This window comes from Callithrix jacchus, chromosome 19 (assembly GCF_049354715.1).
Source record: "Callithrix jacchus isolate 240 chromosome 19, calJac240_pri, whole genome shotgun sequence".
Taxonomy (NCBI): domain Eukaryota; kingdom Metazoa; phylum Chordata; class Mammalia; order Primates; family Cebidae; genus Callithrix; species Callithrix jacchus.
Genome location: NC_133520.1, coordinates 8,154,237 through 8,177,352, shown reverse-complemented (window position 1 = coordinate 8,177,352; position 23,116 = coordinate 8,154,237). Strand labels below are relative to the sequence as shown.

General features: G+C 39.8%; 1 protein-coding gene across 18 annotated transcripts in view; it reads left to right on the top strand.

Moving 5' to 3' along the window:
- The first annotated feature begins 12,035 nt into the window (after positions 1–12,035).
- The window catches only part of MARK1 (microtubule affinity regulating kinase 1), a 137,489-nt gene continuing 126,408 nt past the window's right edge, over positions 12,036–23,116 (top strand). For 17 of the 18 annotated variants that reach the window (XM_035280847.3, XM_035280844.3, XM_035280843.3 and 14 more), the window contains exon 1: positions 12,036–12,755. In XM_035280847.3, the coding sequence (XP_035136738.1) occupies positions 12,705–12,755 (51 nt within the window). In that variant the 5' untranslated portion in view covers positions 12,036–12,704. The remainder of the gene's footprint in view (positions 12,756–23,116) is intronic. The other variant, XM_035280840.3, reaches the window with a different exon arrangement.

The window sequence follows — 23,116 nt, the reverse complement described above, 5'->3', positions numbered from 1 at the left end:
TAGCTAAGTCCCTAAATATGTTTTTTACGTGAATGATTCGTCAGGATTGCAGAAAACTTTGTATCAGTGGAACAAAGCTGCTTGTCATCACCCATCCACAGCATGCTCATTCTTGCTTCCGTGCCTTTACCCATTACATTCTCCTTGGAGAATGCCTGATTCATTTTACTTATATTTGTCCTTTTTGTCTTTTAAAACACAGCTTGAAGTCTGCTCCCCCAGCAGGTCTTTTCTAGTTAACTAATGTAACTGACTCAGTCATTCCTTTGTGGCCCCAATCTATACATTTTATACTGTATTTCTATGCGGGTATTTTGCTTTATAGGTGCTTTTGGCTCTGTGTGTGTGTGTGTGTGTGTGTGTGTGTGTGTGTGTAGGTCTTAGTGGTGGAGTGGCAAGATGTGGTGGGTAGGCGTCTGGTCTACTTAGATTGTGAGCCCCTCCAGAGCAGGGACAATTCCCTCAGGCTGTGTTGGAGTCAGACATATTCCATAAGAGTGTGTGACTTTAGGCAACTCCCATGGATTGCTGTGGGGTTTAAACAACGTGACAAACGTGACCTGCAGGGCACCCGGTGGGTATTCAATAACAGAAGCATTCTATCTTTTTGTGATTGTAGTACAAGGCTCAGTATGGGAGCGCTTCACTCCAGATTGCTACTTTTCATGGCTATTGCTGCTGTGGTTGCTTAATAAAAATAACGTACGTTTATTCTTCTGGGAGAGTTAGAAGGTCATTGAAACTAATGTTGACATTTAGGACACACCTGTCTTTCACTAACTACTTAACCTCCTTGGGCGGGTTGTTACAGGCACACCTCATTTTATTGCACTTTACTTTATTGTACTCCACAGATACTGCATTTTTTACAAACTGAAGGTTTGTGGCAACCCTGTAACAGGCAAGTCTATCAGCATCATTTTTCCAACCGCACTTCATGTCTCTGTGTCACAATATTTGGATGATTCTCACAATATTTCAAACTTGTTTCTTATTGTTGTATCTGCTGTGGTGATCTATGATCAGTGACCTTTGAGGTCAAAATTGTAATTGTTTTAGGGTGCTACAAACTGTGCCTATTTAAGTCGGCAAACTTAATCTATAAATGTTGTGTATGTTTTGACTGCCCCAGTTACTGGCTGTTTTCTCATCTCTTTCCTTCTCCTCCATCCTTCCTATTCACTGAGACACAACAATACTGAAATTAGGCCAGTTAACAACCCCACCATGACCTCTAAGTGTTCAAGGAAGAGTCAGATGTCTCTCACTTGAAATCAGAAGCTAGACATGATTAAGCTTAGGAAGGCATGTCCAAAGACCAGGTAGGCCAAAAGCAAGGCTTCTTGCACCAAGCAGTTAGTTAAGTTGTAAATGCAATGGAAAAGTTCTTGAAGGAAATTAACACTACTCCAGTGAACACATGAATGATAAGCGAAACAAAATTAGTGCCTTTAAGGAACAGATTTTCAATGTGGGAAAAACAGCCTTCTGTGGGAAGATGTTGTCAGGGCTTTTACAGCTAGAGAGAAGGCAATGCCTGGCTTTACAACTTCAAAGGATTGGATGACTCTCTTGTTAAGGGCTCATGCAGGTGGTGACTTTACACTGAAGCCAATACCAGTTTGCCAATGTGAAAATCCCCATTGAGAAGGTGCCTTGTCACCCAGTAACTCTGCTGGAGATGTACAAGGAGATTAACGTTTTTTTAATGCCGACTCATACAACATCCATTCTGCAGTCCATGATCAAGAAGTAATTTTGGCTTTCAAGTCTAGAGCTACAAGAATATTTTGTTAGGGTATAGCTACCATAGGTTGTGATTGTTCTGATGAATACAAGCAAAGTAAACTGAAGAGCTCTGGAGAGAATTTATCCTTCTAGATTCCATTAAGCCTATTCATGATTCGTAGGAGCAGGTCAAAATATCAGCATTAATGGGAGTTTGGAAGTAGTTGGTTGTAATCCTCATAGATGAATTTAGGGGTTCAAGACTTCAGTGGAGAAAGTAACTGCAGATGTGGTATAAAGAAAACTATAATTAGAAGTGGAGCCCAAAGATGGGACTGAATTACTATAACCTCATGATAAAAGCTGAAGGCATAAGGATTTGTTTCTTATGGACGAGCAAAGAAAGTGATTTCTTAGATAAATCTACTCCTGGTGAAGGGGCTATGAACATTGCTGAACTGACAACAGTGGATTTAGAATATTATGTATACATAGTTGAAAAAGCAGCAGCAGGGTTCGAGAGGATTGACTCCAATTGTTAAAGTCTAACTGTGAGTAAAATGCTATCAAACAGGATCATCTGTTAAAGAGAAGTCTTTGTGAAAGAACGAGTCAACCAATGTGGCACAGTTCACTGTTATCTTATTTTAAGAAATTGCCACAGCCACCCCAGTCTTCAGCAACCACTACCATGATCAGTCGGCAACCATCAACATGGAGGCAGGACCCTGCACCAGCAAAAAGAGTACAAATTGCTGAAGGCTCTGATGGTTGTTTTTTTTTTTTTTTTTTTAAGCAATAAAGTATTTTTAAGTACCTTATTTTTTTATTCAGATGTTATTGAACACATAATAGATGAGTGCAGTGTAAACGTAACTTCAATATGCACCGGGAGACCAAAAGATGTGTGAAACTTGCTTTATTGTGATACTTGCTTTATTGCAGTGGTCTGGAACTGAATCTGCGCGATCTCTGAAGTATGTCTGTAGCCCATAAGCTCTTCCCAATCATGAACATTGTAAAATTTCTCTCCACTCCTGCATATAGGTGCCTTTCCCTCTTGCCAGTCCCCCAACGCATACCCTTTAGGCTACAGGTTACACGTTTTTACTATTTCTTTCCCACGTCTAGTTTGTTCTTAGTCTTAATTCTGATTTGATTTCATCCATATAAAAACATCAGGCAACCTACACCATGTAGTTTGTCCTGAATCCTGCCTCTGTGGGCAGACCTGATTTTATTTCACATTTATAACAGAGTAAGTTCACAACATTTTTCATATATTTTTATGTCCTTAACACTCCCCCCCCACATGTCTCTGTTGCACTAATGTTCTCATAAAATTAAAAACGAAGAGAAAAGGGAGATACGGATGTGGGAGTCAGCAATCATTATGCAGGTACCTGGGACCTAGAAATGAATGCAAAGAGGCCTGGGTTCAGAGCTGCAGGGCCTGGATTTCCATATCCATTTGTCATAGCATATATGCTACCACACAAACCTTTTTACCTTTTGTGCCTTGCTTTCTTCTGTGGGGAATGGACCAAGAATATTTGTCCGTTTATAAGAATTTTAGGCTGAATTACTAGAGATAATGTAAACAGAAGGCTTTTGAAAGCCTACATAAACTTTAGCTCTTAATCAAGATGATGATGCTGTACATTGATGTTTTTGTTATGAAGCCTTTTCTTTGCCTTCCTTTGTCTCTAGGGCACTTTGGACAGTTACCGATTAACACTGTATTTTGTAACCTTTCATGTTACTCTATTAAGACTGCACGGTCCTCAACCGCATGCACTACGTGACCACATGTAGAAATGATTGTAAAATCATTAGTACATATCTTAAAACAGTTACTCTTCAAGATTTTATGCTTGAAAAAAAGGCTGTCATCTTTCAGTGTTTTAAATGCTCCTTTAAGGAATGATCCGGTTTGATGAATATAAGGAAATACTGTTGCTTTTTACTATTACATTTCTGTTGTTTGATCAAATGTGGGATTGTCCGATTTAATTACCCATGCAGTTCATTAAAATTGTTTCCAAACCAACTCTTCATTAAAAATAAATCATCAAGACCGGGAGTGGTAGATCATGCCTATAATCCCAGCACTTTGGGAGGCTGAGGTGAGAGGATCACCGGAGGTCAGGAGTTCGAGGCTGGCCTGACCAACATGGAGAAACCCCGTCTCTACTAAAAATATAAAAATTACCCAGGTGTGGTGGCAGGGGCCTGTAATCCCAGCTACTCAAGAAGCTGAGGCAGGAGAATCGCTTGAACCCGGGAGACAGAGGTTGCAGTGAGCCAAGACTTCGCTATTGCATTTCAGCCTGGGCAACAAGAGTTAAAACTCTGTCTCAATAAATAAATTAATTTAATTTAATTTAAAAAATCATCAAAAGACGAAGATTTACCATCCCTGAGAATATATACACAAAATATCGAGCCACAGGTTCCAGAGCTCTTGTAAAATAAACTCATAAAGTGGAACATCACATCATTATATTAAATATATACTTCCTCAGAGTGACCACTTTGAAAGTTCAGCTCAAATTTTGCTATACAACTCTTATTGTATTTATGTAAAAATTTTGGGAGGCTGAGGTGGGTGGATCACGAGGTCAGGAAATCGAGACTATCCTGGCCAACATCGTGAAACCCCATCTCTACTAAAAATACAAAAATTAGCTGGGTGTGGTGACATGCACCTGTAATCTCAGCTACTTAGGAGGCTGAGGCAAGAGAATCTTGAACCTGGGAGGCAGAGGTTTCAGTGAGCTGAGGTCGAACCACTGCACTCCAGGCTGGCAACAGAGTGAGACTCCATCTCAAAAAAAAAAAAATTAATCGCAACATGTTAGCATCATACCTCATACCTACCACCTCTTAGAATAGAACAGACTCATAGTACATGCTCAATAGTATGCAATTGATCGTGGCTTAGTGTTAAGAGTTTGATATGAGAGAAGTAGAAAACAAAAGAATGGTTAAAAATATTACAAATGAAACACACTTTTTCATATGTTAAATAAGCCTGGATTCTAGCCACGGTAATCTTCTGAGATGTATATTCCATGATTGTAATGCTTTTAAAAGGAGACATTTATAACTTTAGAAATTTGGATACTTGTTTTAAAACTAGAAAAGGAAGATACTAGTAAATAGTGGAAAAAGTTAATATGGGAGTCTAGGCAATTGAGTTCTTAAGTAATGGATGGCAAGTGCCCAGTGGGTGCCTACGGAGGGTCAGTTTGGAAGGATTAAGGGACGCTTAACCTGGGCTCTTCACTTACAAGTGGCAATATACTAAAATCATCTGAAAGAAATCCAGGATCTGAAAACATATGTTCAAATTCAGAGAAATTATTAAATCTACTATTCATTTATCTGCTTAACTGAGCAACTCCCATGTGCTAGGCACTGTGCTAGGCATTAGAGACACAGTATTGGACAGAACTTTTACAATTGCTTTATTTTAGTCATTATTATAAGAGTTATTAAGGAAAAGTAGAACATACTACAACAGTGAGTAAAGGGGGCTTGATTTTTATGAAATGAACAGGGAAGAGCATTCCAAAACTGTTTCTTTATGTGAAAAAAAAGTACTGCTAAAAAGGTCATAATTAAACTGATTCCATTATTACAGAGTACAAAGTTTACACATCAACTTTGATGAACTGCATTGATAATTCAATTGGATAATCCCACATTTGATCAAACGGGTTCAGTCTGCTGAAAGGCTTTTGCTTAGGTTATAATGTAGACTCCTATTTACAATATGATTTTTTGCTAAACAACAAAAATATTATTTAGCACTAACAGAAATAGAAAACTATCAGTTATTGAAGATAAAGCAGCTCGTAATGATGAAACATAGCAAGTGTACTGGTGTCACTACAATGAAGCTGGGGTAATGTTACCAAGTGTAGATCAAATGTAGTTCACCTGCTCAGGAAGGCATCTTTATTACGGTTTTTAAGTACCCAAGCTACTTGTGGAACCAGTTGAAGCTGTTTATAGAAAAGCTTATTGGAGAAAGGCCAAAATATGAAGGCAAAAAGCAAATTACTATTGGATTGGAGAAAAGATCTAGCTGTTGCAATTCATGAGTTTTTTTTAAGTTAAACCTGGGTGCTTGTATTTGTTAAAGAGTAATATAATCAAGACATAACAAAATGTTATTTGTATAACGGGAGGCTCTGGTTTGGAACTGTCTAGACACTGAAAGTACCTAAAAAAATGTAAACTTCATGTGGGTGGAGATTTTTGTCTATTTCATCTACTGCCATTTCTGAAGAGCTTAGAATACTCCCTGACATTAACAGAGCTCTATATTTTTAAATGAATAAATAAATGAAAAGCAAAGTAACAAATGGTGTCAATATTTATGTAGAAAAGGAAGAAATAAAAAAATGTAAGTGATGTCACATAACAGGAAAAATAATTTGAAGGCATTGAATAAATTGAGTTTATAAAAAGAAACTACAAAAACAACATTTTTATATTAATAAAGTAAGTTTAAAAACATGAGGGAACAATTCACTCAGTGTGTCGGAAATCAAATAATCAAATTGCAAGCCTGTTTAAAAGGGCACTGAACTACATTATATTTAATTTGTAGTCACAAAGGCCAAGTGAAAGATAATGAAACTGCTACTTTAGGGAGGCTACCATAAGACTTTCAAGAGATTGTTTTGCTTTCTACATGACATTACAACACTACAGTATGGAAGGTACAATATCGTGGGTGTATCCATACCGATACATTTATGAACTCATATGCAACCACTGTTCCTTTGAGGTGATGCTATGAAGGTTGATTTGCACCTGCACATTTCCAACATTGCCCAAGACCAGTGCATAACTCACTGCCAGTAGTAACTTCCATGTGTCTTGTTCTTTGTTTTGCTGTGCCAGTTTGCACTGCCAAGTGACACCATGACACTCAGTCCGCTGAGGCTTTTGCTTAGGAAGAGTCACTCAATTTCTGATGACTGTTCCCTGGGGTTGACCCGCCAGCTCTATTGCTCCAGCACTTCATTGTCACATCATTCCATTTTTAATTTTTCAACCTTCTTTTGAAGTGTTTCCTCCTGACCAAGTACAGTACATCTTGGGTTTTGCAGATATTCATTTAAAAGACTTACTGAAATAGCGATGATCAGCAATTCCTATGTATAGATAAAAATGAATAATTACAGTAAAGTCACAGAGCAGTAACATTAGTGGCACTATGATAATCTGTAGAAGACAGAACAGAGTCACTTTGCCACCCAGTCAAAAACATTTATTGGGAAGATACTTTGCATACTATGTGAACTCTTACCTATTCTTACAAACCCCAGTTGTAAACTTTAATTATTCTCCTATATTTTCAATGATTTAACAGAATGTAGAAGTTCAGGAGAACATACAAGTCAATAAAAGTCATTTAGGAAATTGAGTATCTACTAATTGCTAAGCACTATGCTAGGTTCTAGGCAAAAAGAAGTAAGACTTATTTCCTTCCTCTTCCTAGTGCATAGCTGGATAGTGGACCAGCCAGGAGGGCAACAGTAGAGGTATGTCCAAGGTACAGAGGTGGTACACAAGGAGTGATTAATTAACTCTGTGAGTGTGGAGAGGAAAAGCGGTATCAGGATAGGTTTCAAAAAGAAGGTTTTTAAAGATCAACTCTGAGGCCATCAGGCAGAAAAAAAGGGGAGGACATTCCAGGAAGACAGACAGATGACACAAAAGTGCAGAGGAGTCAAGCAATATGGTATGTTCAGGGAATTCCAAGCAAACCCACACTGCTGACCCTAGAGTGCTTGTGGGAAACAGGAGAGAAAACACCTCTTGGAGACTGTGTTTGTGAGATGTGGAGTGGCACAACCGAAAAAAGTATTGAGCTGACTCTTGCTTGGTCTGACACTTTATGTATATACTGATGGCTACGAAGGTAAGTACAGGTTAAATTATCACAAGGACTTTTCAGTCCTTCCATCACAGTATAGACAATGTAAAAGGCAACAGCTCAATGCAGTTTTAAAAATACAATATATCGTTTCTTTTGAGGCCCTTGTCTATTTCAGTGATTCTACATTTTAAGTAGAAAATTGACACAATAAAAATTCACCTTGCTAAAGACAGGCAGGCAATCAGGACCCAGTTTATTTGTGACAAGAACTGATTATTCTTTCCTGATGGACATGAACCTTGTTTCTCTTTAGCTGAGACTTCTCTTTGTTACCCTCCTGAACTGTCCATCCTGTAATTTTCCTGTGTGGCTAAATGAAAGATTGTAAGTAGACTTGTAGTACCTAAAACAAAGTACGCCCTCCATAAATAATTATTGGCTGGTCAAGTCTATCAGACATTGGATACATCTAAAGCAACGTGACATAAGACATGCAGTTTTAACAGTTACTATTAATGCTGCTGAATCTGTCACATTTGATAAAGTCTTTGTTTACAAATGACTGTAATCTATTAATACTCATTTGTATGAATTCAATATGTTTCCCACTTCACTCTTTAAAAAGGAATGCTTGCTATAGGGCTGATTGCCGCTATTAGGTGAAGAATATTCCCCTGAACAGCACAGCTTGGCATATGGTAGAATGGTACCAACAGGCCTTTACTGGGTACCACTCTGCCACAGAATGAATTTTAATATCTTATAATCAAGGCAACTAAACCTTTTTATTCTCAGCTTTGACCAGACAGAGATAAAATGTAATGTAAACCACATATGTAAGTTTATATTTTTTAGGATCCACATTTGAAAAAGTAAAAAAGAAACGGTTAAAATTGATTTAATATTTCATTTAATCGAATATGTCAAAATATTAGCATTTCAATATGCAATGGTTATAGTGTTTATTAAAGAGATATTTTACTCTTTGCTTTCCTACTAAATGTTTGAAAATCTGGTGTGCATTTTATATTTACAGCACATTCCAATTCAGGTAATAAATTTCCATCAGAAATACTTGATCTGTATTTAGATTTCAGAAAATTTATAGTTAAAAAGGTAAATTCATATACTTGACATATTTTCAAACATAACAAAAATTTTCAGTCACTGAATCAAATCGGTTTTTAAGTGTAAATGATTTGAAATTGAGTCAAATTAAAAACCCAAGCAACATGTTAACAGCTTAATAGTACTTGACCTGGTTGTTCTAGAGACTTCCACTCCGTAGAGCTGACAGTAAGCAATGCTCTTTTCCCACTTTTCAGGGTAGGTTTAGCACTTTTTAGATCTTTATTTCCCTTTTGTTTTGTCAGTACTTCAATTTTCTTCCGAAACTTTCATTACCCTAACACATTAAGTTAGGAACCAGTGAATTGAACATGCCACATTTGGTTAATAACCCAAAAGAAAATTACTCAAAGCCTTAAAATATTCGCTCTGTCATTTCTCCATAGTCACAGGCACAGAAGCTATACATAGTAATGCAAGTAAATTTTGCTCTTGAGCATTTTCATTTTTAAGGACTAGGATTAAACAGTTTTGACTGTCACAATAATGCCTCATGTCATGTTTTTTTTCTCTCCCATGTTTAAGGACCTAGTAATGCCATTTTAAGGGAAGAAGAGCTCTTATAGAGACAGACACTCAGTAATTCCTTTTGAAAAACATAGTGACTTTTTTTTTAACCTGGCAAAGTGCATTTTCACTTAGTTTTCATTACATACCAAGCTTAAAACTGTCGGTATTAATAAGGAATTTGAATGGCATTTTTTTTTTTGATAGAGTGGTTTCTAGTTTATTTGGTTAGCTAGAATTATGGATTCGGGCTACCAGTAATGACTCTCTTCGAATGTTGTTTCACTGTTAGAAACTTTCTTTGGGGATTGACTTAAACAATAAATATCCCTTCCTATTATTTTGTGATATTCTGTAAATTTCAATATGTGAAACAGTGAGCATTGTGTAGCAAATATAGCTAAGGGATTTGTCTATGGCTTTTAACACTTTAAAATCTGTGGAAGCCACTGTGCCAGAATCTGGGGCTCTCCTTTCAGCTCTGTCTCGAATTAGCCATTATATACTATGGGGTGAACCTATGGTTTTTGTGACTGTTGCAAGATTGAACAGCACCACATATTCCAGTTATCTTCTTCTGTATCTTATTAACCTGGTGCATCTGTGATTTTGAACAAGTTAATTTAGTGGAATTTTGTAAAATGGAAATAAATACGCCTGTCAGGGTCACCACGATAATAAAGATAAGAATGATAGGTGACCTGTCATCCCAGCACTTTGGGAAGCCGAGGCGGGTGGATCACGAGGTCAAGAGATCGAGACCATCCTGGTCAACATGGTGAAACCCCGTCTCTACTAAAAATACAAAATATTAGCTGGGCACGGTGGCGCGTGCCTGTAATCCCAGCTACTCAGGAGGCTGAGGCAGGAGAATTGCCTGAACCCAGGAGGCGGAGGTTGCGGTGAGCCGAGATCGCGCCATTGCACTCCAGCCTGGGTAACAAGAGTGAAACTCCGTCTCAAAAAAAAAAAAAAAAAGAAAAGAAAAGAATGATATGTGAGTATACTTTGAAGAGCAGAATCCAAACTACCAGCTGAAGGAATGATTCATATTCCAATGGGACTGAACACCTTTTCACATTTACTTGTTTATTGCTATGTTAACTCAGGTACTGTTGCAACACTGGGTACTCTCGCGTGGCTGCAGCAGTCAATGGTGCTGTTGACACTGTCGTGGCAGCCCCTACACGCAGTCGTGGCAATAGTTAAGCAGAAAAATACAAGATTAAGCCCTTGCAACTTCAATACATCTTGGCGATTCAGGATTTTCTGCGGAGGGAATGTGAATGCTTGACATTCCCGGTAACACATCATAGTTCAGGGGGCATCGCTGCAGTTCCACCGCCTGCATTTTGTTTGAGAAGTGGTGAGGACCACCAAAGGGATCTTGTGATCTTCATTTGCTTTGTGAAATTGGGAGGTTACGAGAGAAAATGCTAAAGAAATACGTACACAGATGGTGTTCTAGAAGTGAATATTGACTGGGTGAGAATGTTCTCTTTCCTCAAAGGATTTTTGTGTTTGCTATTTTTAGGTCTTTGGATGCATACTTTAAGGGCTTTAAGGGTCAAGTGTTAACTTTTCAGAAACATCCTTTAATGAGTCAGGATAAAAACCGTCTGGTGCAGGGATTCTTCCTTCAAATGGAGGAAATTCAGGAGAGATGAGAAATTTCCCACCATCATAAGAATTTCATTGGAGGCTTATTGAAGTAGCTCAAAACATGAATTATCTGCTCCTATCTATCACTCCTTTTGTCTTCCTGCCCATCCATGAAAGAAAGTGAAAAAGAAATGTTGTGAAGAAGAACAGAGAAATGATAAGCGTGTCGTCCTAGAGGCTGAATGCGCAAAATGTAAGCTCTCAAAGACATAGGGAAAAAAGGAGCCTTGCTTATAAAAGGCGAATGGGTCCCGGACAATGCACTAGCGACGCGGTGCCCGCAGGATGTCAGCAGGCAGGTGGGTGGAAGCGTGAGGAAGCCACCTGGAAGAGGGAGGACAGGGCCCAAATCAGACACAGCTCTCCACCCTCCTAAACAGGCTCCTCTAAGTGACACTTCCTTGTGTCCCAGGAAGTGACGATCAGCCAGTGTAGATGTTGTGCCTCGCGGGTCTCACCCACTCCAGGGGTGCTGCGGGGCCCCCCCAGAGCGAGACGTCTTCCTCCCGCCCCATTCCTGAAGAAGCCGCCCCGTCGGTGCCTGAGACCCACTTGCGCCGAGTCTCCAGCCGCCCCCCTGGGCTGCGGGCGCTCCTAGGGGCTTTTGTGCTCTTTGCCAAAGTCTGAGGGTGACCCTGCACCCAACGGCTCCCTAGAGAAGGTGGCAGACAGAAGGCTCGGGCGGGGACTGGTACTGAGAAAGCGCGGAAACGGGGGAGGAGGAGTAGGATTTAAGAAGGGTCAAAGCCCCGAGGTCGGAGCGAAGGGGGGTGGGATCCAGCGTGGGATGCAACCCAGAGCTCCGATGGAAGCAACAACAACAAAAAGCCACTTCATCACTCCAGCTCTGTGTCGCCTCAGCCCGGCAAAAACCAAACACGAATACAAATAAAAGCAGCAGAGGCTCGTAGACGACCGTAAACTCTGCGGGTGGGGCACGAAACAAAAATAAACACAGAACAAGCCGGCCGGAGAGCGCGGGAGGAGGAGGAGGAGGAGGCGGAGGAGGAGGCGGAGGCGGCCCCGCATCCCTAATGAGGGAATGAATGGAGAGGCCCCCTCGGCTGGCGCCCGCCCACCCGGCGGCGGCCGCCAAGTGCCTCTGGGCGCTGCGTGCCGCGCCCGCCGCTCCGCGCGCAGCCGGCTCGGGCCGCTCCTCTTGAGTGAGGCGCGGCGGCGGCGGTGGCGGTGGCGGTGGCGGTGGCGGTGGCCGCGCGGACCGAGCCGAGACCTTCGCGCCCGGGGCTAGGTCGCCGCCGCCGCTGGGTCCCGCGCGCGTGGATGTGGCCGGGCCGGGCGGCGCCGCACACCTGAGGCGGGGAGCGGGGCGCGGCGCGGGCGACGCTGTCAGGGCCGCGGTTCCCGACGCCGAGGCGCGCTCGCTGGGACGAGCCGGGCAGTGATTTGAGGCACCGGGTTCACCTTCACCCATGGCCCGGACAGCCTAGCGGGGCTCGCCGCTGCCTCCCGGCTCCCCTTCCCCGCCTCCCACCCCTCGGCGCCGCGTCCTGCCATCCTCGCCTCCCCGCCGGCGCCCGGCAACCGCCTCGCCCGCCCGGAGCCCGCCCTCGTCACTGCCCGCGTCCCCCGGCGGCGCCGCCGCGGGAAGCGGCTCCCCCTCCTCCTCCTCCGCGTTCCCTTCCCTCTCTCCCGCGCCGGGGCCGCTTGTTGCACCGCCCGCGGCCTTGTGCTCGCGTCCGCACCCCTTTCCTGTCGCCCCCGGGGCCCGCACCCCAGCCCGGCCGGCGAGACCCCGGCCAGACCCCGCTGCCCGCACAAAATGTCGGCCCGGACGCCATTGCCGACGGTGAACGAGCGGGACACGGAAAACGTGAGTAAGCGGAGCCTCCCTCGGGAGCGGCGGGGGGAGACCCTCTTCTGGTGCCCACTTCCCCCGCTCCCGGGCCGCTCCCGTGCTTCCGCGCGGCCTCCCGCGGCAGGGTCTCCCTCTGGAACCCGGCACGACCCTCACCCACTGCTCAGCCCTATTCATTCCAACCCCATTTCGCTGCTTTCCCCTCCAGGGCTGAGGGTGGGGAACCGTGAGTGGCGCCCCCTGGCTCGGAGGTGGTCCTCCGGGAGCGCAGGGGGTGATGGAGGGCAGAGAGGCAGAGTGGGACGGCGGAGCGGGCAGTCAGGATCGCTTTCTTTCCGCTCTGCATTCTGTGCCCCCACCCGAATGAACGTGTGCTTTACGATGGCAGCGGAGCCAGCTACCTCTCACACTTGCTTTTCTGCATCTTTCAATCCTTTGCACCCTCCCCTCCTCCCCCCGCATTGCCCCATGACTTTGCTTTTTGTCACATTGTGTCCACATTTTGGGTCATCGGCACCAAAGGGAGAAGGATGGGGATGGAAGTGGAGAGGTGTGCGTGTTTGTGTGTGTCACTTTATACTGCTGTGACACTCTTAGCAGAGATGAGTAGGAGAATTTCACCGACAGCATCTGTGGCCCTGGGGTTACAGCAAAATGTAAAAAAGCCACATGAAGCCAAGGGCTTGTTAATCTCTTCCTTAAGTCAGTGATAACGATTCAGGGCAGGTTTTACTTTAAATATCTCTCCTCCTCCTCGGAATGTCACAAGGTGCATATCTTTGAAGGAAGGATTTCTGTGTCTTTGATCAGCTTGCCCTCAGGAGTTGTTATCAAGATGTCCCTGGCGTGTAAACTCTTGAAAAACGAAAAGAACAAGACCCGTTGTATTTCCACCCTCTGAAAAGTACAGTTGTGTGTGTGCGCGCGCGCGCGTGTGTCTGTGTGTATGTGCGTGTGTGCGCACATACAAGTTCCTTTGTGGGAAGGATTTCTTGTTTTTGTTTAAATCACTCGAGACCTGTAAATAGGTCTTGGCTGATTTTCTGACTGATTTAAGGACCTAGATGGGTACTAAGTTTGGTCAGCTGTCCAGAGCTCTGTCTAGTTATCTCATCAGCCCCCCAGCTTTTGATGTACCACGGATTTCATGGGGTTGGTAAAATAAAATAATGAAGTGCTTTGGTGTTCTTAGACAAAAGGCATGAGAGAATGAATACAGGCTCACTTCTGAGTTGTTGGAGGGGGTATAAACAGATGATTTCATCTTAGGAGGGAAGCATAGAGATTTAATATCATTATACAAAGATAGAATAATTTCTAGCAAGAGACCATTGTTAGAGGACCTGTGAAGATGTTTCAGAGTATGCTTTTGTCCTCTAGCGCCGTGCATTTAAAATGGGAAAGATAGTGTAAGGCTGCTGCCTACACTGATTACACATAAATTAGAACTTCATTTGCATCATAACTATTTTAGAAAATACAATTGATACATAATTTTGATTGAGAGAATGAACAAGGTCAGAGCAAAAGATGGATATTTTGGTTTAAGTTGGTTTTAAAGCCAAGTTGGCACAGAATTTTTCTAGTAGGAACTCTAAAAAAATGCGTGTCATTCAGGAGTGTGAATGAAAAGTAAGACAGATGATAACCTTTGTTTTTATTAGCAAATCACTGTATGTGTTAACCCAGGAGGAGTAGAAAAATACATTGTTTTTATTTTCTTTTAGATTTTGAATAGTATAGCTCTTCTCTTGTATGAATAAGGTATTTTATAAAGACATGAGATATAATTATTGGAATATGCATGAAGCAATAGTACAAAATGCAGCTTCTCATGTAAGAACATACAAAAAAAGGATTTTAAAGCTAAGCAATAGTAGTATGATAAATTTTGTTGTGAGTACCTTCTGAAAATGATTATGCTGTGTAAGCTGATTTGCTGTTTCTGGACATGTTATTTCAAAGTCGCTTTACAGTCTTGTGCCTTACCGTATTGTACATAATGATGTCTCCATTTAGCTTACTTTACCCACATCTTTATTTTCTCCTAATTGCTGTGGCAAATATCTATTATACCACAGCTGTCAATTAACAAGTATGCACCCAGCATGTTCATTTTTGAGGTAAAGCGTTGGGAAGAGAATATAGTAGTATTTAAGATAAGGTTTCTCCCTGCAAGGAGCTTACAGAAGAGATAGAATCCCAAACAAATAATGTATCGTAGAAGATGTTGTGTAAATGGGGCTAAATTGGTTTATAGGTGTGATTGGTGTTTATCAGTGAGGCCACCACTGATGGCTATTAAAACACCAGTGACTCTCTAATCTCTAGTTGGTAGTAAATGGCATCATCCATTTTTACTTCTCATTGATGAAATACAGTAACAAACCTGCTTGTTAGCTGATACATTAATGCCAGTATGGCAGCCAAAATGTATGTTTATTTGTAGTCATTTTCAATTACATGACATATTTTAAAAAATAGTTATGAAACTTTTATATTCATGACTATTAAAGAGTTCTAAGGGTTTTTGGTATATTATCAAGGATGCTAACTAAAAACATTTTATTATCCTTAGAAATTAAAATCAACAAATACAGTAATTTAAAACACCATCTTGGTATTTCGTTGTCATTTGCAGTTAATGTAAAAAACATACTTGGATTTTGTTTCCTTGGGAATATATATCACTCTCAGTGTCACGAATATTCAGGATAAATTAAAAACCCCAAAAGGGAATATTAGAGCACTGATCTCTTATATACTACTACTATATATAGTAAAATGAGAAAGAATTGCTTTTCTCTGAGAACAGTCTGTGTGTACTTTTTCAGGAGTATTTTCTTAGATGATTGTGTATGCCTTGTTAATAGGCCTCAATGGGCTAAATACAACAGGACAACCAATGATTAACTTTTAAGGCAATAAACACTTTGTAATAAAGTAGAAAAGTACATGTTGCTGATAATAGGATCTATACAAAATGTGTTTGATTTTAGATTATAAACAGTAAGTCCAGAAAAAGAATAAAAAATATTTCTTTTTTATCTTTAGTTAGATTTTATTTGGATAATTCCACCATGGATATAGATAATATATTACCATTACTCTTACATGTTTTTTAATGAAACAGGAAAAACATTTTTGGTATTTTGGAAAAACTCTGATTATGCTAGTTTTTAATGGGTCAAAGTGCTCAGCCTAACTTTCTGTGATGAAATTTTGATTGGTATTAAGAAAACTTTTTTGACTACTTGGGATGTTTTAAAATTGAATTCAGTTTGATTAAAAAGTCTTTAATAATGAAAGACTCTTGATGTTGAATCTTGTAACATACTGAAATTCGTGGTGGTGACTGTAATGACTACCTACTGTGATCAGTTGCCATCTGTAGTTTGTCCTGTGAGAATCATTGTTAATGGCGGGAAGAAGCGAGAGGAAAGCATACCTTCACCACTACCCTTGGATTTGCTCAGTGTCCTGTGCATCCTTCACACGTCACAGTACCTATCGTATAGCATTCTAATTGCCTGACTTTGTGTCCCTTAGTCTGTATTGCTAGTGCCCAGCACAGTGACTAGTAATAATGTATAGGAAATCAGGGCTGTAACACCCCCTTTGAATTTTTTCATTTATCATCAAAATATGTTAGTGACGTTGGTGAGGGTAGACATTACATATCACAACCTGAGAGACTGAATGAAGCCTTCAGAGAGAAAATTTACTGACCTAAATGTTAATAATGAATCTCTGTCATGTTCCACTATTGCTCTACTCATGCTATTACTTCTAGAAAGTGTTTTGTTGTTGTTGTTGTTGTTTGTTTTCTTTTGTTTTGTTTGTGTCTTAAAGATTTTAGAAGAGTGGCTCATGCCTCTAATCCCAGCACTTTGTGGGGCTGAGGTGGGAGGATTGCTTGAACCCAGGAATTCGAGACCAGCGTGGGCAACATGGAGAAACCTTGTCTCCACTAAAAATAGAAAAATTTGTTGGGCATGGTGGTATGTGCCTGTAGTCAATCACAGCTACTATGGAGGCTGAGGTGGGAGGGTTGCTTGAGCCCAGGAGGTCAAGGCTTCAGTGAGCCAAGATCATACCACTGTACTCCAGCCCTGGTGACAGAGTGAGACCCTGTTAAAAAAAAGAAAAAAAAGAAAAAAGAAGATTTTAGAAGAGCTTATGAAATGATATAAGATACTTTATTAGAGGAAGAACAGGGTATACCATCCTTAGCACTACTTCTGAACCTTTACTGTTTCCTGTCTAGAGTGCCCTGGACTTGTCCTTCATATCAAACTTACAAATCCTTTATGGCTTGTCTCATTGTTGTAACAAGACTTCTGAAATGCTTGCAGCTAATATTGCTGTTTGTTGTAGCTGAACAGTGGTGGATGTATGCACCACATCAGTGGTCTCTAGAGTGGGCATTCGGAGCAACACATTGGGAGAAGAATGTATTTAATGTCTGTCACTTCACTTCTGACCTACATGCTATTATTACGTTGTCTTTTTTTTTTTTTTCAAACCCAGGTCTGTAGAATTAGACACATGATTTTAAAGATGTTATTATTATTATTGTTGTTGTTATTTTTCTTCTTCCATCTCATTGTTTCCTTTGGGGGTCATTTTCTCTTTTCCTGATGAATATCTTCGGAAGTTGTTTTGTGAAGGATTGTTAGTCATGAACTTCTTAGATCTGAAGACGTATTTTGTCCTAAATCTTAAAAGATAGCTTTGCTTAGTCTCTAACTCTAGGTTGACAGTTTCATTTCTTTGACCACTCAGAAGCTGGTATTCCATTGTCTGTTGATTTACATTATTTCTGTTCAGGAGTCGTCTGCTATTTGATATGTGAATCGTTCTGTCTATCTTCTGTGGATTCATGTTTAATCCGTTACAGAAATGTACCAACCGATATGTCTTTGAATGCTACCTTAATTCTGTTCTATATAGTGTTTCTGGCACTCTGGTTAGATGTGCTAAAATTTATTGTTCTATCCTTCATGTTTAACCTGTCATTCATTTTTTTCCTCCTCCTATTTCGTTGTTTCTCTGTACTCTAACCTTTAGTATAATCTATATTATAGTTACCATATACGTTTAGATCTTTCTTCAGCTGTTTATAACCCTGTTAACCTATCTGTTGAATTTTATTTTTCATTGTGGTAAAAAGCACACATCAGATATGCTTTTGTAACAAATTTGTCAGTATACAGTATAGTATTTTTGGCAGGGAAGGAATGGATTTTAGTGGTAGTAAGGTGGCAGTTAATTTTTTTATTTTTCACATTTGTTTTTTATTTAATTTTATGACATGTATTAGATCTATTAATACATAAGATCTGCTGTTTTAGCTCCCACATATGAGTGAGAACATATTTGTGTTTCTGTACTTGGATTATTTCACTTAACATAATGACTTCCAGTTTCATACATAGGGACAATTTTGTACAGCACATCTCTAGAAATGTTTCATCTTGTGTGACTGGAACTGTATACATATTGAATAGCAACTCCCTATTTCCCTTTCTCTCCGGACCCTGGCAACCACCAGTCTTACTTTCTGCTTTGATGAGTTTGACTACTTTAAATACCTCACACAAATGAAATAATGTAGCATTTATCCTCTGTAACTGGCTTATTTTACTTTAGCACAATGCCCTTAAGGTTAATCCATGTCGTAGCATTAGACAGGATTTCCTTCTTTTTTATAGCTGAATAATATTCCGTTGTATTATGCACCTTGTTTTTTATCCATGTATCTGCTGATGGGTTGTTTCTACTTCTTGGCTCTTACAAATAATACTGTAGTAAATATGGGAGTGCAAAGATCTCTTTGGGATTCTGATTTTAGTTTTTGGGATAAACATTCAGAAATGGATTGCGTATTAGTTCTATTGCCGGGTCATATGGTAGTTCTTCTGGGTCAAATGGTATTGCGTATTAGTTCTATTGCCGGGTCATATGGTAGTTCTGCTGGGTCAAATGGTAACTACTTTTAATTTTATGAGGAGACTTCACATTGTTTTTCACAGTAGCTGCAGCACCTTACGTTTCACCAGCTGTACACAGGGGTTGCAATTTCTGTACATCCTCGCCAACATTTATCTTCTATTTTCGTTTAATTTGGTTTTATGGTTTTTAAAATTCACTTTACACCATCCTAACAGGTGTAAAGTGAATATCTTATTGTGATTTTGATTTGCATTTCTCAGATGATTTGTGATGTTCACCATCTTTTTATATACCCAGTGGCCATTTGCATGTCTTCTTTAGAGAAATGTCTTTTCAACTCCTTTGCACATTTAAAATCAAATTCGCTTATAGTTTTGCTCAATCTGTGGTGTGCTTTTTTACTCTGTTGTTTTCTTTGATGTGCAGAAGCTTTTTAGTTTGATTTAATCCTGATTGTCCATTTTTGCTTTTGTTGCCTATGCTTTTAATGTCATATACCAGAAATCTTTGTCAAGACCAATATCATGAAGCTCTTCTCCTATGTTTTCTTCTAGGAGTTTTATAATTCAGGTCTTAAATAAAAACCTTTAATCTCTTTTGAGATAGTATTTGTGTATGATATAAAATGAGGGTCCAGTGTCATTCTTTTGCATGTCTATATCCATTTCAACCATTTGTTGAAAAGATTGCCCTTTTCCGATTAAGTTTTGGCATCCATGTTGAAAATCATTTGGCTGTATATGCATGGGTTCATTTCTGAGCTCTCTATTCTGTTCTTAGTGTATATCTCTGTCTTTAAGCTGGTACTATACTATTTTGATTACCACAGTGTAATATGTTTTGAAGCCAGGAAGTGTGAGGCTTCTAGCTTTTTTCTTCTTTCTAAAGGTTGTTTAGGGCATTCACGGTTCTTTATGGTTCCATATGAATTTTAGAACTTTTTTTGTTTCTGTAAAAAATGCCATTAGGATAGTTCTTGGTTAGTGCAAATAAATGTAACTGACTTTTGTACATTGCTTTTGTAGCCTGAAACTGTTGAATTTGTTTATTATTTCTAGCAGTTCTTTTTTTTTTTTTTTTTTTGGTGTTTGGAATCCTTAGGGTTTTCTGCATGTAAGATAATCTCATCTACAAACAGTGATAATTTTACTTCTTTCTGATTTGTATACCTTTTATTTATTTATTTCTTGTTTGACTGCTCTGCCTAGAACTTCTAATACCGTGTTAAATAGAAGTGGCAAGAATGGGCATCCTTGTCTTGTTCTTGGTCTTAAAGGGAAACCTTTGTTTTCTATCACTAAGTGTTATATTAGTTGTGGGCTTTATATATGGTCTTTATTATGTTGAGGTAATTTTGTTCTATTCTTATTTTGTTGAGTGGTGTTTTTAATCATGAAAGGGTATTGAATTTTGTCAAATGCTTTCTCAGCATCTATTGAGATGATCAGGCACTTTTAATTTTCCTTCTATTAATGTGGTGTATATCACATTGATTTTTGTATGTTGAGCCATCCTTGTATCTCAGGGATAATTCCCTCTTGGGCATGGTATGTGATCCTTCTAATGTGCTATTGAATTTGAATTGCTAGGGTTTTTTTTTCCCTGAGGATTTTTATATTGATATGCTTTAGGGATATTGACTTGTAGTTTTCTTTTTTGTCGTTGTCATGCCGGCCTTATGAAATGAGTTATGAAGTATTCTGTTCTCTTCTTTTTGGGGAAGAGTTTGAAAAGGGTTGGTTTTAATTATCTTCTTTAAATGTTTTGTAGAATTCACCAGCGAAGCCATCTGGTCTTGGGCTTATCGTTGTTGGAAGGCTTTTGATTACTAGTTATAGCTTGTTTAGATGCTCTGTTTTTTCACAATTTAGTTTTTGTAAGTTTATTAGGGTTCTCCAGAAAAACAGTACTAATAGGATATTTCATAGATATATGAGAAGATTTATTATGGGAGTTGATTCATGTGATTATGGAGGCCAAGAAATCTCACAGTATTTCATCTGCAAGTGGGAGAACCAGGAAAACCAGTGATGCAATTCTGTCTCTGTCTGAAGGCCCAAGAACCAGTAGCTATAATGCCTGAGAGCAGGATAAGATGGATATCCCAGCTTAAGAAGAGAGAAATCAATTTTTCCTTTTTCTTTCTCTATATTCCATTCGTGCTCTCAGTGGATTGAATGATGCTTGCCCACCCTGATGAAGGTATGTGCTTTGTTCAGTTGCTGATCAAAATGCAAACCTCTCCTGGGAAAACCCTCTTGGATATACCCCAAAATAATATTTTGCCAGCGATCTAAGCATTCCTCAGCCCAGTCAAGTTGATACATAAAATTAACCATTACAGTAACCTATCTGTTTCTAGGAATCTATACTTTTCTTCTATGTGATCTGCTTTGTTGGAATATACTTATTCATGGTGGTTTCTTATCTGCTTTTAATTTCTGTGGCATCAGTTGTAATATTTCCTCTTTCATTTCTGATTTTATGTATTTGAGTCCTGTCATTTTTTCTTAGTCAAAGGTTTGTCAAATTGGTTGATCTTTTCAAAAAAACCAAGTCTTTCTTGATTTTTTTTTCTGTTGTTCTTGTATTCACTGTTTTGTTATTTCTGCTCTAATCTTTATTATTTCCTTTTTTCTGCTAATTTTTGGCTTAATTTGTTCTTCTTTCCCTAGTACTTGCAATGTTGAGTTAGGTTATTTGAGGTCTTTCTCTCTCTCTCTCTCTCTCTCTCTCTCTCTCTCTCTCTCTCTCTCTCTCTCTCTGTTTTGAGATGCAGTTTTGCTCTTTGATCCAGGCTGGAGAGCTGTGGCGCAACCTCAGCTGATTGCAGCCCTAGCTTCCTGGGTTCAAGTGATTCTCCTGCCTCAGCCTCCTGAATAGCTGGGATTACAGGCACCCGCCACTATACATGACTAATTTTTCTATTTTTAGAAGAGACAGCGTTTCACCATTTTGGCCAGGCTGGTCTAAAACTCTTGATCTCAGGTGATCTGCCCACCTTGGGCTCCCAAAGTACTGGGATTACAGGCATGAGACACCATGCCCATCTTCTTATTCTTTAATTTAGGCATTTTTAAAGTGAAGTCACGCTAAACTTCCATCTTAGTACTGCTTTTGCTGCATCCTGTAAGTTTTGCTTTGTTTTATTTTTGTTATCTGTCCTGGAGAATGTTCTGTGTGTGCTTGAGAAGAATGTATATCGTGCCGCTATTGGGTGGAATGCTCTGTATGTCTGTATGTCCATTAGGTCAATTTGTTCTATAGGGTTCTTCAGGTCCTCTGTCTCCTTGTCGATCTTCTATCTAGATAGTCTATCATTATTGAATGTAGGGTATTGAAATCTTCTATTGTTGTGCTGCTGTCTGTTTCTGCCTTCAGTTCTGTCAGTGTTTGCTTCTGCTCTGATGTTGGGTGTGTATTTATTTATAATTGTTGTAGCTTCCTCATGAATTGACCCATTTATTATTATGTAATGTTCTTCTTTGTCTCTTGTGACAGTTTTTGACATAAGGTATGTTTTATCTGACATAAGTTTGGCTACCTCTGCTCTCTTTTGGTTATTTCATCCTTTAGTTTTTAGCCTGTTTGTGTCCTTAAGTCTAAAGTGAATCTCTTGTACACAACGTATAGTTAGATCTTATGGTTTTAATCCATTCAACAACTCTGTCTTTTGATTACAGTGTTTAATCCATCTACATTTGGTGCAATTAGTGATAGGGAAGGACTTACTATTGCCATTTTGTTAACTGTTTTCTGTCTTGAAGGTTTTTTGTCCCTCTTATCCTCTCTTGCTGTATTCCTATGTGTTTCACTGATTTTTTTGTAGTGACATCTAGTGTAAGCTGGGTTCTATCAGCATCTAAAACTAGTCCCTCTGGTAATCCCCTAAAAATCAGAGCATTGGATGCATGCTCCATTCTTCTTTTTCCCCATCTGTTGAATTTTTTATTTCTTTTATAATATTTTTAATTTCTAAAAGTTTTAAGATTTTTCTCTTAAGCTAGTCTGCCTTTTTAAGTAGACTGTTGACCTTGCTTATTTTTATGGTTTCATCTTCATTTCCTTGAACATTTAATATATAGTAATTTGCATCCTGTTTCTGGTAATTCCATTACCGGAAGTCCCTAGTTAGTTAGATTTATTGTTGCTTTCTGCTAATTCTCATTCACTGTGTTTGTTTCTTATGGAATGTGCTGGTATTTGATGGTGATCTCTTCTTTGCCTGATTGGTACTTCTGTGAAATTTGCGGGCCTAAATTGAGGATGCTTCCTTTAGAGAGGGATTGGGTTTGCTTCTGCTGGGATCCCCTACTGACCTGGGGCACTTTAGTCTCCTGTAGGGATACTTGGAGTTGTGGGTTCAGATCTGTAACCCTGTAGTGAGACGGAGGCTTAGTATTTGACTCCAGGGTAACTCA